This window comes from Rutilus rutilus (assembly GCF_951802725.1).
Source record: "Rutilus rutilus genome assembly, chromosome: 1".
Taxonomy (NCBI): Eukaryota; Metazoa; Chordata; class Actinopteri; order Cypriniformes; family Leuciscidae; genus Rutilus; species Rutilus rutilus.
In genome coordinates, this window is record NC_140209.1 from 10,273,654 (window position 1) to 10,293,397 (window position 19,744).

Sequence of the window (19,744 nt, forward strand, 5' to 3'; positions counted from 1 at the left end):
ACGAAAATAAACATTTGGAGAAAAAAAAAGAAGCTATATTGTTTGGAGCGTTTTGCTTGTCAAACGCAAACGCATTACTGAAGCATCAAGCCGCTCCAAACTATTAATTTGTTACCATATTATACATCTACGTTTGAGCAGATATCCACAAACACAGTATTTAACAGTAAACACGGTTCTAAACATTATAATATTCACCATAGTATACACTCATACTAGCCTACTTTTATCATGCTGTGTTTTATTATAGAATATAAAAACATCCTCGTGTCGGACATGTATATACATTTAGCACAGAAAGATTGCCTACCAGTCTAGTTCACATTTCAACATGTTTCTATTTATAGATACATATACATGTACGATATTAGACTTAATACATGTATGATATTAGACTTAATACATGTACGATATTAGACTTAGTTCATGTTTTACTCAAATCTCATTTCATAACATACATTTTAATCTGGCACCACCAGTTTAACATGTCTTACCTTAAAAATCTTCTCATCTTCAAATCGCTTTCTTCTAATTCTTCTGAGGTAAATCCAAGGTAAACGGCACAGCACAAACACAGTCTTCCAAACTCGATGAAAAGCAGAGGAGTAAGTTACTGAAGTTTCTGTTTCTTTGTTTTGAGGTAATGAGGGTGTTTACAGGTCTGCGTTCCTCCGCATGGATCATTTGCATGTCAATCGCTCGTGCGCGCGTGGGCGTGGTCATATTAGTTAATTAGGACGCGTTTGAGAAACAGTACATGCCGCTGCTTTTATACGGATTACTTAAACAGAGAATATTTGTTTTCTATATAATTTACATACTTTAAAAATAGAGACTCCAAACGTTGTATAGACATGCGTTTCAAGTCTGTGTGACAAACATTCACTGATTTACAGGTCATTTTCTGTCGCGTTTCAGAATGAGTTTCACATTGAGAGAGATGGCAGAACGCGCATCATGTTTATTTTACGAAAAACACAATATTTTGTTTTTATTATTAGTGTACACAAATAAAAGAAGACATTTAACAGTTTTGAATGATGTATAACATTTGCCTGTATGACAAAAATCGACAGAGTTATTTGAGTCTCTTTTACACCGATAAGAAAAAAAGCGAGCAGATCACGCCGGCGTGATTGCCGACCCCAGAGGGTTAAATGCTACTCGAATGTTCAGCGCGCACCCATTAAAACACGTCAAATTTATGCCAAATTTACATGAATATACATCTAGAATTAAAATATAAAAAATACTGATGGAGTGAATTATAAGAAAAAAAAGATAAAATGTCCTGAAACTTATTTTTTTAAGTGGATAGTATATAAATGGAATGAGAATATGAAAGCAGTATAGGCCATAATACAATAGGCTAAACATGGTGTAGAAATGAAATGTGGCCAAGTAGTATAAATATACATTGTTTCTATTTTGTATTAAAAATGTTCGTGGCCCCTTTAAGAAATCTCTCTGTTCTCGCGATACTATTCACTGGTTTTGGATGCGTGCGCACGACCAGAGACACATTTTCACAGTACAGAAGAGCTCCACGTTGTTGTGCGTGCATCGATCTGATTCACTGCCTTATTCTATCATCTTTCTTGATGTATTTGGATCACACGTGTGACGACTGAACCTCGTGGTGATTGGTAAAGGTATTCCAATTAGCTGTACCATATTTAGGTTTGTTACATCGATAGTAAAAGAAATGGACACAGCGACCCCATAGATTTCAACGGAGAAAAGTGAAGCAAATTAGAAGCACTTCTTCCTGATGGCTGAGCGTACTGTGCAGACTCAAACTGAGCTTGACGACGTAGATGTGACGTGAGCAACCTGTCTGACCGTTGTAAGTCTTCTAGTAGCTGTGCTAAGAGAAATCTGAATCATTCCTGTTGTGTTTGGAAATGATCACACTGACACAGGGAGTAGCATCAACTTATCGTCACTTTTACTTCCATCTCACTGTCTTTTCAGACCCAAGTAAGTGAACGCATACATTCGTCAGGCATAACAGAATAATTCAGCACAATCAAACTCTATGCATTACTGAACACTAACTCAATGCAGTATTAAACCCCATTGAGAGAACACAACATTTCCCCCCTCCTACAGGTTTTCAAACATGAAATGTTGACACAAAGTCCTGTAAGTGCCCCGGACGAGAACGAGTGCGAACAGGCCGGGGTGAAAGACGAGGATGAGGCTGGGCAGCCTGTGATGGGCAAGCACACATCTCAGCTGGCAGGTTGATAGGGATGTCTGGAGCCTTTGCAGGAGCTATCTGAGGTGTTGGCTGAATCGCTGGGTTGTCCTGCCAAGCTGAGGGTGTGGCTTGAGATGTGACACCTGTTGTATGTGCCGGGGCCGGTACTTTGCGGAGACGGCTTGCATGCCACCGCGTGCCGTCACTTGGGGAAGACCAATACGAAGCGAGTTTGTGGTCTCTGTGGGGCCTGTGAACCCTGACCCAATCTGCAGAATGTATTTCAGGGACCTTTGCGTGTGCTGAGAGATCGAATTTCTGCTTCATCCGCCTCTGCTGGCGTTCAACCAGTGTTAATTTTGGCAGCCATTTTTGATTTAGTCTTAGTCTTCATCTTCAGACGAAAATGCTTATTGGTTTTTTGTCACATTTTAGTCATTTTGTCTTTCATAGTTTTAGTCTAGTCTAGTTTTAGTTGACGAAAAGTCATTGCATTTTTTGTCAAATTTTAGTCAAACTGCAGTTATCGACATTAATTTTGGTAGCTATTTATATGTAGTCTTTAGACAAAAAATGTCCTTATAATTGTTCTCTCTAGTCTAGGCCAATTCAATTAAGCTTATGAGAAATTTAAATGAAGGTAACAGGCTGTATTGACATTGCACTCGTTAGCAGTAGCACTTGTGCAATTCTACATACCCCTTTTCCTTAGTTCAGTGGTTTTTAGACTCTTCCACTTACACTGCAGTCACACCTTTTCCATTAAGGGACAATATTTGCCCCCTTTAATAGATTTTTCCAGTTAATTTTTTTACCTTTATAAGTACCTTTATAAAATAAATAATGCTTTAAATTAAACAATGTTCAATAAATATGCAATGATGGTAAAAACGAAGTGATACTTTTAAATATTAAATTAAAATCTTATAGGTAAGTCACTGTAAGTCACTTATAGGTAAGTCACTGTCTATATGAGTGAGTCATTCATTCATTCAGTAACGAAGCAAGTTGCTATATTTATGAATTGGGTCATAATCTCACCATTCGCTCAAAGCCACACATTCGTTCACGAATCACCGCTGTGTGCTGCAGTCCTGCTATGGCTTTCGTTGCAAAATAGAGCAATAAGCCTACTGACAATACTGTTTTAAACATCACTTAATGTTACCCTTCTGTTTGTTGAACTGTTGTATAAAATCAATGCCACATTTGAAATTGTGTGGATATTCGGCAAACCTTATCTTGTAAAATATATCTTGCTTGTATAATATGATAAACATTAAAAACACTGGATATCAGCCTGCATTTTTATCGCAGATTTAGTCACCCAAACAGCGCAGCTCGTGGCAGAACACAAACCGACTGAATGACACTTTAATTTAAGTCGAAAATCTCAAATGAAGATCGCTCAACTCCAGCTTACTTGTCTGTTTTCAGATCATCCGCGCTTCTTCAGCAGTGTAGAGAGAGCCGCGCGCGCATGGTTGCCAGATACTATTGAAAAGACCGGGTAGAAAACGTGTTCTTTTAACAGTGAAGCTGTGACTGGGGATTTAAATAATTCAAATCTGGCAACCGTAAGCCTGAACGCTCGTAAAAACAGTCAATGTGTTGTTGTCTCCTTTATTTGACAAAAACAAGTGGTTTTGGTCAAGTAAAAAAAAAATGTAAACACATTTATAGTGTTTATAGATATAGTCACAGTTATCGTTTAAAGATGTAGGTGTCCTCTCTCATCGTCTTGTCTTAGTCAGGGAAAAAAAGGTCGTCAACGAACATTTTTCGTCATAGTTTTCGTTAACGAAATTAACACTGCGTTCAACAGAGGCCCTGACCCTTGGTAGTGGTCCCTGAGGCTGTGCTGGGCTGAGCATGTCGAGGGGAAGGTGGAGCTCACGGCCAAGCATGAGGAAAGCTGGAGAGACCTCCGTTGTAGAGTGTTGGGTGGCCCTGTAATGCAGCAGTGTGTGACGGATGGCCTGTGAGAAGGTCCATCCCTGGAACAGGTGTGCTCTGAGACTGTTTTTCAGCGACTGGTGGAAGCGTTCGACGCCACCGTTTGCTTGGGGATGATAGTATGCCATGCGGATGTGGCGAATACCCTTGTTTTTGAGGTATGAGGTGAACTCAGCCGAGATCAGCTGCGGGCCATTGTCAGTAGTGATAGTATTTGGGAGGCCCCAGCGGGAGAACAGAGAGTCCCGAAAGTTGATTATGACCAGAGAGGTCACAGAGCCGGTGGCAATGAGCTCGGGCCATTTCGAGTGCAGGTCATAGACAACCACCAGGAAGCATTGGTGATGAGGAACTCCCTGTATCTCACCACATATGTCAGCTGCAAGTGATCCCAGGGCTGTGATGGCCAAGCAAGAGGTTGTAAGGGTGGGGGGGCCTGGTGACCCGTCTTACCGCTCAAGAGACAGGCGGCACAGTCTTTCACCAGGGCCTCAATGTCTTTATCTATCCCTGGCCACCAAACCCGGTCTCTGCAGCGCTGTTTTAACTTCACAATACCCAGCTGACCCTCATGAGCCATTGCACCTGGTCCGTATCGGTGTGTGTGTGTATAGCAGGGTGGGGTGGAGTAGCGCGGGACAGTAGATCAGCCACAACGTTGTCCCTGCCAGGGGTGAACTTCAGGCCAAAGTTATACTGGCGAAGACGGTCGGACCAGCGGTGTAGCCGCAGTGGTCTGTGGCCTGTCCCAGATGTAGAAAGCAGAGCCGTCAGGGCCTGGTGATCTGTCCTCAGGGTGAAGGAGCGGCCATAGAGATACAAGTGCCACCTCTCGCAGGCCCAGATGCAGGCTAATGCTTCACGTTCACCCACCGAGTACCCCTGCTCTGTCTGATTGAGGGCCCGCGACGCAAAGGCGATGGGCTTCTCCACGCCCCGCTGAGTCTGTGACAATACTGCTCCTATGGCTGTAACCGACGCATCGCATGTCACCAAGGTGGGGCTAGAGATATCGAAATGAGCCAACACCGGAGCAGTGGTTAGCTGTACCTTGAGTGCCCGCACCGCCTCAGAGCATGCCCGTGACCATATCCAAGGCTCATCCTTACGCAGCAGACGCCGTAGTGGGGCAGTGGTAGCAGAATAATGTGGGAGGAACTTCAGATAGTAGCCTGTCATGCCCAAGAAGGAGGCGACCTGTGCAGCCGAGCTGGGTTCGGGAATTGCCAGTAACAATCTTGAATTCGGATGCACTGGGCATTTGCCAAAATTAATATTTAATTACAAAAATCATGAATTATTGATAGGGAAAAATTACTCTAAGACTTGCTTAAAACATTTTACGAATCACCACAACATGATTTCATTTTATTTAAAAAAAGTATATAAACACACAAAAGTCCCAAAAAACCAAACACTCAAGGCTGTTTAAACCAACCCTGTTCTAGACGCCTTCTAACTATGGGCTGTCATTATAGTACAGCCAATTCCCTTATAAGGTCAAACTTTGTACTCATCCTAGTCCTTCATTAACACACGCTTGCAGAAGCACATATTCAAAATACCTATTTTATGCAGCACACACAAAAAAGCTTTATTTGGTAAGTTTTTCTATCACAGCCCTTTTGACCTTTCTCTAGTTTCACACATTTTCTATGTCTGAGGTAGTGTTCGCACGGTACAATATCAATACCAGTGAAAATCCACGGTTCTCAGTACCAATTTCGGTACCAAAGCTTAATTTAGATTAAATTTACATATATTAAAGTGTATATCGTGTTTTGTTTGACTTGACTGTACTTTTATTTAATCCAATACTGCGTTCATATTTAATTCTAAAAGGGCTTTTTAAACGTGCTAAGAGTTATCCAGCCAAGAATAAGCCTAGAACTGCTTTTCTGACGGACTGATATGAATGACATAAATAGGGATGCACCGATACTGATACCAGTATTTGGGTGTCGGTCCGATACTGTGTTCGTAAAACTACCCCGATACAACCACACCCGATACCACTTTAGGGGCCGTTCACATATCGCATTTTTTTTGACCGTGCAAAATCTTTATTTCAAATGTAGGCTATGCCTCAGCGAGATGAAAACGTCTCAACAGGTCATGTGACAAAAACCAACCGATCAGCTTCGGCCTTTCCGTAACAACATCGAAAGCTCGGCCGAACAGCTGATCATAGCTTTACAAGGCGGCTTTTTATTTCTCATCTCCATAAATATATCTAGTAGTAAAGCTAATGCAAGGGCTAGAAATAAATTCATTCTTTGCTGATATTTCCTCGTCATCATGAAGCGCACAAGCGCTTGCTCTCCCGTGGCGTCTGTCGTTGCTGTGCAACCATGAACAAAGGGGCGCCTGGAAAGCGCCTTTATAGCAACGTGACATTAGCCTAATCAAAAATATTTCCATATGTGGCTCTTTCCTCCTTTCTTGTCAAGAGTGGATTCAGAGCCACCGCATCAGTAGCGCCGCCGGTCGCCATGTCTCAGTGTTTTTATGAAGAGGACACAACTGTGTACCTTTTGGACTGCGCATCAAGAACTGGATTAATCCGGTACTTCGTCACCACCGGTACTTAAGTAAAGCTGGTACCATAACGATTTAATCTTTTTAGTACCAACTTGGTACCGAAGTACCGGGTCTTTTGACAACACTACATACACTCATTGGGAGCGGAGCCCCGCTAAAATGAAAATCCTGTGTGAAGCTCAAGTATTATGTGATGATGATGTTGTGTATATGTGGCATTATGTGTTGAACTGAACTAACAGACGTGATCCACAGATCCAGGAGAAACTGAAGTCAGTGTGACTGCTGTATCATTATACAGAGGTACGACACGTTCATTTATACTGACAGCTTTATAACATTAAACTATCAGTCAGTCTGTAAAAGCTTCATCAATAACTGTTGATAGTTGAATACCCTTGACTTCAGTCATGTACAGTTTCTCTTCTTCCTCTCATGTTTCCTGCAGTGATTGTGATTATTGTTGAGATCGCAGTGTTTGCTGCTCCTACTGTGATTCTTCTTCAGATCATCTGTGCAAGAAGAGCTGGTGAGTTTTGAGCCGCACACAATCTGATGATTCACACTCATCTGATCTGGAACAATCTGCAATCATGATAAAAACACATACGAGAGGTCAGTCAATGCTTTTATTTTGCAGGGAGGAAGGACTCGAAGCACCCAGAGGAAATAGAGATGCCTGCAATATTAGAATAAAATACTGATGAGTTTAGAGCCAATCTGCAGCAATATTTACAATAGCAAAAACTTACAGAGGATTGTTCATTGTTTTATTTTCTTCTCAGAAAACAGAGAAAAACTCTGATCACAATGAAGAAATAGTGACACCAAGTTTAGATAAAATGTTCTTGTGCTTCATATGTAAACTGCTTTAAATATAATATTAAATACAGTAATAGACAGACTCTGACTGTATAATCTCTCTCTGTTCTGTGTGATGGAGCTGATTTGGTGATTCTTGTATCTTGTCTGTTCATTCCTGTTTTTAGCATCTTTTTTTTTTTTTTTTTTTAATGATTAAAGACCTAGAACATTTTTGGGGCGCCTGACTCACCTGTACTTTTCTTTGTTTTTCTAACCCATTCTAGCAGCAAGCATCAAGTGCCATATATCATTTTAAACAGGAGAACCTAAAGTTTCCAGCTAGCTCATTTAAAGTCCCAGTTTTACATTTCTTTTGTCAGAGAATTTATGAAATTAACAGGATTTTAAGAAAAACGGCAGCAAAAAATGTGGTGTTTTCAGTGTGAACTCAAACAGAACTTCCTGAAGTTTTGTTTTTTTCTTTTAGAAAGTTAGACTTGGTTGTTTTAGACTTCCAGATGAAATTTTGTCTACATGTAACAATCCCTCAGCAAGTTATAGCCATTTATTATAATATTATTCTAGGCGTTTTTGAGTAAAAACAGGTGTATTACATTCACTGACAATGTAGATGTGTCCAAATAAGTTCAGGAAGTAAAGTAAATAGAAAAGTTGTTATATTACAACAGAACACTGAAGCAAACATTTTTCTTCAGAAAATTATATTATAATTTGAACATGAACAACAAATGCAAACAATATAACAAGTAGTGACAACTGTGCAATATAAATACTAACAATACAATATACATTGTGTAAATGAACAAATGGTTCAAATAATCTTCACAAACTAAATACAAAAAGAAATAAACAGTGCAAATGAAGAAATGGTTCATTGAGGGTAATATACTGAGTGCTAATGAACAAGTAGTGCAAATAATCTTCACAAACTAAATACAAATAGATAAATAAACAGTGCAAATGATTCAAACAATCTTCTGAATCGGAAGGTTCCACCAGGTCTAACGACTCGTTTAAAAAAATCAATTCTAATATATCCTCCGATTTGTACTGCTGTTTTTTTTTACATACTCATGCTCTTTCGTGTTTTATGCTCTTTCATGTTTTGCGCTCTTTCGTGTTTTGCGCTATGGTCAAAAACTTTGCATCCGTTAGTTTTCATGCGTAGTTTTCAATGCATTGCGTTTGTTAAAAATGTATAAAGAAACGTGATTGGTTGTTAAAATCACCAATCACTATGTTTGTTGGTTGAGTTGATGACCATTTGGACGAATCTGGGCATGGGGGTGGGACTAAGCATCAACAATCGTTCCTGTTTGGCTCAGAGAAAGAAACCACATGTGTTTCCTTGACGAATCACTGCTGCAGATTTTGATGACGCAATCACCGGCACTACGCAGCCTATGAATGACCAATAGAGACAACCGTGATAACACGGGAAAGCTGTGAATCTCATCTTTACGGTGCATTTTAAAGCATACAGATTGGATTAGCGACTCAAAAGTTATTAAACATTTTAGAACGATAGTTATTTTATGCCGCAGGCGGCCGTATCGGTCTTTAAGGGTTAATGCTAATTTTCTTAATAAAACCTCTGCAATTGTGTTTAATATGTCTCCTTTCCTGAGATGTTACAAATATGGTGATTTCCCCCTCATGAGCTCGTAATGTATTGTAATATAGAATAGTAAGTGTGAGTATTAATGGGTCAAGTGTTGATGTAAAAGAAGCGTTTCAGTCGTTTCTTTAAAGTGGCTTAAGTCTCTGCAGTTCTGAGAAAATTGGTTTGTTACTGAAATGCTACTCCTGAAATGCACATATCTTCAACAGTCAGACACTAGAAGACTGAAACCAGTATCATCTTGACCTGTTAGATACACTGTTCACAGCAAAGTTTTTGTCTGTCATCCCGAGTCCTCCAGTCGGGAATGTGGAAAATAGGCATTCTTCATGTTTAACCCTCTGGGGTCTGAGCTGTTTTCTGGGCCCTGGAGGTGTTCTGACATGCTCTGACATTTGTGCTTATTTCTGTTACTTGTGACATTTTCATGGCTAAAGTCTGATTACACTGTATTCAGCACAAACTCTGCTACAATAATATATCAGCAGCATGTGTGTAAAAGTTTGTAGTTTTGAGATAATGACATTTATGCGTGGTTTGTGAAAATACAAAAAACAATTGTCACTGAAATAAGGTCATGAAACCCATACTGATTATTTCTTCACAAGACTTTTGAAAATTGTATCACGTAGCCTAGAATATTTGCTTCAAAACTATGTGAAAATCACCCTGACAACTCATTCAGATAAAACAATATATCAATTTTAAATTTGTAGGACATGTACACACTGATCTAAAGACAGAGACTTAACCAGTCACACACCTTTGTGCCATTCATGAAACATATGGCGCTTTTCCACTGCATGGTACGGCTCGGTTCGGCTCGGTACGGTTCGACTCGGCGCGGAACGGTTCGGCTAGCTTCGCTTTTCCACTGCGTGGTACGACTCGACTCGGTACGGCACGGTTCGGTTCGCTTTAGCTCGGTTGCTTTTCCACTGCAGTTAGTACCGCTTCAAAGTGACTGATCGTTATTGCCGTCTCTACTCTACTGCCATGACATCATCATATTAAATGCGAATTTTTCATTCTGTGTTTCCCCATCCACTCCTCGGCAACCAACGAGAGGAACGTCTGCACCTCGTCCACTGACCACGATTCAGCCATTTCTTTTTTTGAAGTCCATCCATCCATCTTCCTCCGCTTATCCGGGGCCGGGTCGCGGAGGCAGCAGTCTAAGCAGAGATGCCCAGACTTCCCTCTCCCTGGACACTTCCTCCAGCTCTTCCGGGGGGACACCGAGGCGTTCCCAGGCCAGCCGGGAGACATAGTCTCTCCAGCGTGACCTAGGTCTTCCCCGGGGTCTCCTCCCAGTGGGACGCGCCCGGAACACCTTCCCGGGAAGGCGTCCAGGAGGCATCCGGAAAAGATGCCCGAGCCACCTCAGCTGACCCCTCTCGATGTGGAGGAGCAGCGGCTCTACTCTGAGCTCCTCCCGAGTGACCGAGCTTCTCACCCTATCTCTAAGGGATCGCCCAGCCACCCTGCGGAGAAAGCTCATTTCGGCCGCCTGTATCCGGGATCTTGTCCTTTCGGTCATGACCCAAAGCTCATGACCATAGGTGAGAGTAGGAACGTAGATTGACTGGTAAATCGAGAGCTTCGCCTTGCGGCTCAGCTCTTTCTTCACCACGACAGACCGGTACATCGACCGCATTACTGCAGAAGCTGCACCGATCCGTCTGTCAATCTCCCGTTCCATCCTTCCCTCACTCGTGAACAAAACCCCAAGATACTTAAACTCCTCCACTTGAGGCAGGAGCTCTCCACCAACCTGAAGTGAGCAAACATTTTCAGGATCATTACTCCAGTCTATCACATGATCCTTTAGAAATCATTATAATATGATGATTCATTATCAAAGTTGGAAACAGTTCTGCTGCTTAATATTTTTTCATAACCTGTGATACTTTTTTAGGATACTTTATGAATTAAAAGTAAAAAAAAAAAAAAAAAAAAGAAGCAACTGTTTTAAAAATAGAAATCTTTTGTAACAACAATATGCAGTAGCCTACTGGTCAGTAATTTGGGGTCAGTAATTTTTTTCTTTCTTTTTTTGAAATAAATCAATACTTTTATTCAGCCAGGATGTGTTAAATTGATAAAAAGTGATAGTAAAGAAGATTTATATTATTAGAATTATTATTATAATTTTTTTTTTTTAATAAATGCAGTTCTTTTTAACCTTTTATTCATCAAATATATTAGGCAGCAGAACTGTTTCCAACACTCATAATAAATCAGAATATTAGAATGATTTCTAAAGGATCATGTGATAGACTGGAGTAATGATCCTTAAAATGTCATTAACAACAACACCTCCAGGGCCAGAAAACACCTCAGACCTCAGAGGGTTAATAAAAATCATCTTATCTCTACAGAAGATCGCCACTCGACCTATAATAAGTTAGAAGCACATACCTTATGAGTGCGATCTCCGGGAACCAAATCAGATTTTAAACCAAACCAAACCGAGGCAGACAACACACATGCTGAAGCTGAGGGCTCGTCCAGTCTATCGGGAGGACAATGTGTGCGCCGGCGGTAGCTAATCGCCTCCGTACTGAAATGCAGAAACCCGTACTGGCCGTGCTTTAATCAGTTTCACCCAAACCTCTGACTCTACACAAACAATCCTGCCTTTACAATACCAGTGGATACTTAGATAAAAAACACAATCATGACTTTCACCAACCAGAAGAGGAACAACCTCAACCCAATGCCAGCCGCAGGACTTCATACACCACCCTGAAAATAGGCTAACGTTAGCTAAGACAACCCAGCCGACATCACCAAACATACCTGGATGGCGACTAAATGACGACACGGGAAGAAAGGGGCGATGACTCGTGACGCCACACACTCTAGCCAGCCAGTTTATATACACTCTACTGCATAGCACTGATAGGACGAAACTCAATGAGGAGAATGACCAACCACATGCAGGCAGGAAGAATTTCATTGGACCTGCCACATAAGGCTGTGTCTGAGGTCAGTTGTAGTTCTTGTGTTTCTCTTTTCTTCAGAAACCCACTTTAAGAAAGAAGAGGAACTGTTTTCTGAATGTGTGAGAATTCACACCGGCCCGCCTAAACTGGGTTCAGAGATGACCACAGTTGTGTGTGGGTTAAACCAGTGTGGTCAAACTAACTGAGTTCTCACGGCCAGCGATGACATGCTTCTGAAAACACTAGAGTAGAAACTCTTCCTGAAGACATTTAATATCTGCTTTACAGACGCTCATGAAGTGTGTGCAAATACTTTCTGTTTCACCAAACTGGAGCTGACGTTAATCAGTTAGTCATGGATTTTATTACTAATAATGTAATTATTTTATTTCTAGATTTTAACGTCATGCTGGAAACTGCTAAAATAAAGAAGTGAGACTAACAGTAATTCTCTCGTGTGCAAAAGTAGCCAATAAACTGTTCAGAGCAGATGTGTGTTAAGACAGTGTGTTCACAGTGTATGCTTCTCACACGTTTCACACACACTTAAAGCAACACTTTAGTGTCACTAAACAGCAACTCTAGCAGGATTTAAACACTCATTTGATCAGATGACAGGAAGTTAAAAACCAGAGGAGGAGCTGATGATGTTTAAAGGAAGAGCTGTAACTATATATAATGAAGAGAAAGACTGACAGAAACACAAAATGGCTGATAAGTGTGATCTGTGTCTGCTGGGACTGATCATTCTCTCTTCACTTCTCACAGGTAAAGAAATCTGTATTTTCTCTAAAGACATTTAGTGGAATTAGTCTGGAAAGAGTTCATTTGAACATGCTCAGTTTATTCTTGCACACATTCACGTTGTGATCTCAGAGTTGTGTATTGATACACACAGATCATACTGTATTATTCCTGATACTGGACATAGTGTCACTCAAACATCTGATGATGAAGAATTATCTTCATATTAAGAGTGTGTCAGTGATTTGAACAGCTCTCTGATAAAGACTAATAGTTTATTCTGGAGAGTGTGTTGTTTGCTTTAAGAAAGAATAAAGACTATGATTTAAAACTTCTGCTTTTTATGCTGGTATGTTTTATGCTTTAAAGGGACATTGTGTAGGAGTGAAAGTGGTGAAATTGTATTTTGCATTCAAACGAATAGTGCTCTCCAGCGCCTCACTTTTTCAAATGCATGTTGCTTCTACGGTAGCCTTTATGTACCAAAAAGCTATGATAAGATGTCTTCTAATAGCACTTATTACTGTTTGTGGAAAACATGAACTATGGCTATAGGCATACATACAGAATTACTGTATGGGTCTGTATTATTCAATGTGAGGTCACAGTATATATGATAAATAACAGAAAATGTCAGATAACATAAAACTTGAAATAGCCTTAGGTGTGCAAACAATGCAAGAACAGTCATATGCTCTATTAAAATAGATTATTATCCAATTTCTAGGTTAGAAAAAGTAAAACTTACAACCTTGTTTTTAGCACCTTCTCTACTTTACTCAATAGCTGCTATTCATCAAAGAGCCTGTTTAACTTTTAACTATAAATGTTCTACTGTCTATATAATAAAGTACACAACCAAGTAATGAAAAATAAGCTTGTAATTAAGATCGTAACATTGACTTACCAGTCGAGAAGAAAGCAGGAAACTTCACCGTCTCTTTTGAAAGCTTTCTCCTGCATTAGATCTTTCCACCTGGAAAAAGCTATCCCGACATTAACCCTTGTTTTTTGTAATCTCCGGTCACGTTTCCTTTTACGGTCTATTTCAGACTTTTTTGACGATGAGGAAAATATCCTGTGACTCAGCATATGTATGGTCCTCCATTATAAATAACTGTGCAGTGCAGCCTTTTAAACTTGCTGGGACAGTGACAAGCTCCTCTCCGCTTCTGCTGGCTTCAGTCACGTGACGCTGACTCTGAATGAAAACGCGTTGGCCTAGTACTTTTCGTCCCTCTCTGCTATTATAGTTTTTCAAGATGGCGGAACTACATGGAAAACCCTAAAACCCGTCCCATGTATATAAAGATAATAAATTCTTCATTTACGAGGATAAGTCAGATCATTGGCAGAGATATTTGTACACCATCGAGGACATATTTATGACTAAAAATATTGATTTTAGATAATAAAATACCCTAAAAAACTACACATTGTCCCTTTAATGTATTACAGTTTTTCTCGATTGCTTAAACACTATAATCAGGCTTTTGAACTAAAATTTCAAAACCATAATGCCATTTATCAAAAAGCACACCCATTTCCCTAAACTATAAACACTATTCCCTGTTTTGACACATGAGTCAAATTTGTTGAACTGTCACTGCAAAACTCTACACACAAATCCCTTCATTTCTCATTGCCTACACCATGTTGTCATGTATAAAGCACTAGCACTCAATATTGTTCACTCAAGTCAGCACAGCTTCAGCTCAGTTAGCACACAATTATCCAGGTGGAAACACTAAGAGTCAAAATTTAACACACATCAATCAGATCCTTCAATAGATAGATAAAAGGGCCCAAATCAGTTTATTGAGTTTTGGAACAATGGATCCAGAAAGACATGAAGGAAGAGATCGAGGAGGGATAAGGAGGAGGAGGAGGAGGAGGGATAAGGAGAAGGAGGAGGAGGAGGAGGAGGAGGAAGGGCAAGAAGACAAGCAGTCTCAGATGAAATTCAAGCCACTCTAGTTGCCCATGTCTTAGGCAATGGTATGACTATGAGGGAGGCTGGGCTACGAGTAAGGCCAAATTTGAGTTTCTTTACCGTCGCCTCGAGAACCTTCAGGGAGGTGTGGTGGCAAACACAATTCTATCACTGAATAAGAGACAAACATTTCCAGTAGTCTTTGATGAGGTTTATTTTCTTGCAAGAAAAGGCCAGCAGTCGTACAGTCACACAGAGTGGCACAGAGTGTAACAGTGAAGGTTGGCCATCCTTCATCCTTCATAGTCTTGACTCCCAGAATGTTATCTTTCTAGGCCAATGATGGTATTTCAACCATACGTAGAACATTCTTAGACTAGTGTTCATCATATTGTCTCCTTGAGTGGAGGCCCTCCTGTCACGACCAACACTCTTTACCATTCCAATACAATTCCATATTAGAATATGGTTTGTGTGTGGTCTTTTACTGTCATATGATGGTCACACACATCTTACTGTAAGTAAGTAAATACTGTAAAAAAAAAATAGAGGAGAGAGTAAATAAAATATATAATTTTTTTGTGTGTGTGTGTGTGTGTGTTGTACTGTGTAGTACATGAATGAATAAAAATGTGCCAGTGTATCCATTGGTTGTGTCTTTTGTGTTCATCATGTGAAAAGGTTTGTGAGGGGGGGAACCACAAGTAACATAACTTACCAGTTTTGGAAATGTTGTTTTGAATTTACTGCACCAGTGTGTTAGACTATGTTGTAGTGTGTGTGATTTTGAGTGCTTGTGTGTCCAGTCTGAGGGCAAAGTTTGGTTTTTCAGCAAGAGTGAATGGTTTTGAGTGTAGAGCTTCATTTTGACCTGAAAATAGGATGTTTGGGGAATTGGGTGAGACGTTATGGATTTGTGTTTACTGTTTTGAGAATATGAGGCATAGTTTTAAGAAATGTGTTTAAGCAATCGAGAAAAACTGTAACATATAACATAATGATCACTCAAATATACTGTGTTTCAGGAACCAGTGGAGCGACTGAGACTGATGTGTTCATCGGTTCTGGTGAAAATGTCTCTCTGTCCTGTAATAAAGGCAAATCTGGCGGCAAATCTAAAACTACATGGATCTATAACAGATTCAGTAATTCAGAAACAGTTAAACTGATTACTTTAGGGATAAAGAAGAAAGACACAGAGAGACATGAGAGACTGAGTCTGGAGTCTGACTGCTCTCTGAACATCAAGAACGTCACAGAAGAAGATTCTGGATCTTACATCTGCCAACAATGGATACATGTGGATGGAAAAGACCAACAACAAGGACCCGATGAACGTGTTTATCTGCATGTTCTTCATGGTAAGTTTATGATTATCTGCTCAATTTAAAAAGGAAATTCTCCCTTTAAACTCAGATGATGATTGAAGAGTCTGTGATTTGTGATTTGTGTCTTGTGTTCAGTTTCAGTGTCTCCATCATCATCATCATCATCATCATCTTCATCCTCACAGACTGAGATCAGTCCAGGCCGCTCTGTGACTCTCTCCTGTCAGTTGTATTCATATACTGGATCTTCCTGTGATAATCAGGTTCGTTCTGGGAGAGTTGACCTGTTGTGGGTGAATCAGGCTGGTGTTGTTATGAAGACAGACTCCAGATATCAGATATTATTATCATCTTATCCCTGTTTCATCACTCTGACTACAACACTCCTGAATGAAGATGACAACAGAGAGTGGAGATGTCAGCTTACTCACAGAAATCAACTCAAGACCTCAGTCAGATACACTGTCAAGTATTCAGGTGAGAAAACAGTGTTAGAAGAGCCTCATAATATCAGTAACACTAAGGTCTATCAGTATCACTGAACCAGAACAAACTGAGGGAACAAAAGCTTCTTTGACTCTCACAGAAGAGTAACTCAAAGCATTGCTTCAAACTAGAGGTCTTCACGGGTCCACTTGGATCCGAAAACCCGAGGTCCGACCTGAGCGGGTTCGGGTCCAAAACTCCAACGAGTATCTCGGACACGGGTCGGGTTCGGTATTAGTGGCCTCGGGTCTCGGGTAATTTAAAATAAATATGCCTTTTCCAAATGGACCCGAGAAGACCCGAATTCTTTTAAACTATGTTGGGCATTTAACAAAATTGCATTATTTAAAACAACTCTGGGCTATAAGCACGGTTGCCTCCGCAACGCATTTATTTACTCAGTTCCACATAAACCAACCCCCCTCCCTTTGCCAAGAACTAGTGCGCCATCATGTGGATGGATGTTTGACTAAATGCAAGTATTTTAATTGTCGTTAAGCCAGGCCTGTCAATCAATTTTAAAAATACGCGACACTGTCAGAAAAGCATGGAGGCGATAACAGACATTGCAAAAAAGGTGAGGGGAAACGAATATGTAGAACAGAAACATCCAGAGTCGTCATCGGTGTGGGCAACTTTTGTGATCATTGTTGATAAGGAAGGAAAAAAGACTGGTGCAGTTAAATGCGTTGACTGCAATACCATATTACGATTTGATTCAGCTAAAACTGGAACGTCCCATTTGCTGAAGCACCAGAGATCATGTTGGCACAAAAAAAACGATGCAAAGCTCCATACATTCGTTTGTGAGGAAGAGCAGTGGGGTATCGCCCAGTATAAAAACACAATACTTGAAAACTGCATTCGAGTCTGTGCCAAAGATCTCAGACCATACCGAATGTTTGAAACAAGCTCATTTTGTCAGTTAGCACAGAGCTTGATCGAGATTGGAGCTACGCACGGCCACTGTGATGTCAAAGAACGTGCGTTGTGTGACTGTTTACAGACACGTTGCTCAAATAAAGAAAAGTTGCGAAAATGAAGACATGCCTACATATAGGCTAAATTTGACCTGCTATGGCGGTTCTAATGCCCTGTTTTTAATCTGGTTTTATCTAAACAACTTTTTAACAACGGGATTGTAGGCTAAATAACACAATTTTAGTAAAAATCAATGACTGGGAGACTTTGTGTATTTTATTGAAAATCTGTTATTCTGTAATCTGAAAAGCTATTTGAGAAACAGCCATCGGTAAATTTTATCCTGTGGTGGTTCTAATGTTAATCATCGTAAGGTCCGGTAAATAACATTATGCCAAATTTTATAGGACGTAATGGGTTACATGTGTGATTGACATTTCAGCACTTCAGCGCGTAGGCCTACTTGCGCGTCTATGTTAAGTCTATGTTAAGTGCATTTTTGAGAAACACAGGAATGCAGGCTGTGCTCAATGTAAATGCCGTTTACGTTCGGGTCCAGTCGGGTTCTAAAGGAAATGCCGTCAGGTCGGACTCGGGTCTAATTTTGTCGGGTCTGTCTCGGGTCGGGTTTTTCTTTAAAAAGAAATCATTATCAACAAACATACATGTAAAAGTAAACAAAACAAATATACAAAAAAAGAGAGAAACACAAAATAAGCCATACACTCGTAATGCTCAGCAACAAGCAAACAATACTTTTGAGTGTGTAGTAGAAGAGTAGACAAGCTTTGGGACAAACTATCACGTCATTGCGTCTTTGACAGTTGCTCTCTGTTCATTCTGTCACAGTAAACTGACCTGTCAATCATCTTGTCACAGTTAAAATCTTCCACATTTAATTTAATTTAATTCAATACTGTATCAGACAGAAATGAAGAATCATGTTGATCTGCCGTCACGGTGCTGATTATAAATTATACATTTGTTTTACACACCATTATATAGGCCTGTGTGTGTGCTTGAGCTGTTGAAATATATTTAAAAAATAATCTAAATAAAAGCCTAATATCAAACTATAGAGAGTTGTGTGGCGTGACATGTTCATGCCGCAATGCATGCTGGGAGCCATGAGTTTTATACTATTGGTGGCTCCCAGCATGCATTGCGTCATGAAGCATGTCACCATTGTCGATGGCTTTTGTCTTTGTATATAATTGTCCCAATTCATTCTTTTCACCAGACACAGACTCTCAGGATGATTCGACTACAAACACACCAGGCACAGATCACTGGAATACAAACACAGGTACATAATCACAGTGTTTTGTCTTTGTCTATAATTGTCCCCAATCTGCCCTGTCCGTCTCTGACTCTGTGCTCGATCTCTTCTTCAGTCATAGTGATTTCTGTCGCTGCAGTCGCTGTTCTCCTTCTTGCTCTTCTCTGGCTGATCTGCAGAAAAAGAGCTGGTGAGTTTTCAGATTTACTCCTTTACAACAATTAAAAACAGTTCAGATGAGCAAACAAACACATCATGTTCAGACTGTAAGTATCATAGAAACATGTGGATTATATGAAATTCTCAAACAGAAGTTTATTCCTGCTGAGAAATCCTATAATGTCAATATCACAGAGTTATCAAGTCAACAATCATTTTTATTATTCATTTTAATGCTTCAACAAAATCTGATTGTGTGAAAATCTTAATGCTTAACATTGTGTATTTTGCACATGTGTGTTTGATCATAAATACTCATATTTCATGAGGCACTTGTTTTCAGATAATAAAAGAGGGACTGGCGACTCTGCGGTGAGTTCAGTAATGCAGTGATTTAGATTTGATTACTGTCTTTAAAGCTCAATAAAGTGTCATTCATGCAGTTTAACTGTTTGTTCTGAAGGTCAAAGATGAGAATGATCATAAAGGGACGTATGAGACGATCAACATGTCCATTCCTCCCGCTGCAAGAGCCAATGTGAGTCCACTAAATCATCAAACATTACGTTCACTGTCTGTTCAATAATGTGATTTAAAAGCTTTTGTGTTATTCTACATATTATAGTGAGAGATATGTCTGTTCTGTGTGTTAAACTTGACTCTCTGCACGTTTGCATTGATGTTTAGGAGCAGACAGATGATGTGACTTATTCTGAGGTCACTTCTTCCAATACAAAGCCTGTAAAATCACTCAATGTGAGTAGATACCAGCACATGAGTTTGACCCTCAGATAAATGAA

At 40.1% G+C, this 19,744-nt stretch overlaps 1 protein-coding gene and 1 long non-coding RNA gene across 2 annotated transcripts in view; one reads left to right on the forward strand and one right to left on the reverse strand.

The window, feature by feature from the left end:
- LOC311287664 overlaps nt 1-19,744 on the reverse strand; it is a 64,360-nt gene that overhangs the window by 15,286 nt on the left and 29,330 nt on the right. The gene's annotated exons all lie outside the window — the stretch shown is intronic.
- The window catches only part of LOC311297708 (uncharacterized protein), a gene marked incomplete at its 5' end in the record, with an annotated part of 33,429 nt that overhangs the window by 12,964 nt on the left and 721 nt on the right, over nt 1-19,744 (forward strand). The window contains 7 exons of the mRNA XM_084420124.1: nt 15,797-16,132; nt 16,235-16,576; nt 18,747-18,812; nt 18,901-18,975; nt 19,288-19,316; nt 19,408-19,482; nt 19,632-19,700. Coding sequence (XP_084276250.1) covers nt 15,797-16,132; nt 16,235-16,576; nt 18,747-18,812; nt 18,901-18,975; nt 19,288-19,316; nt 19,408-19,482; nt 19,632-19,700 — 992 coding nt within the window. The remainder of the gene's footprint in view (nt 1-15,796; nt 16,133-16,234; nt 16,577-18,746; nt 18,813-18,900; nt 18,976-19,287; nt 19,317-19,407; nt 19,483-19,631; nt 19,701-19,744) is intronic.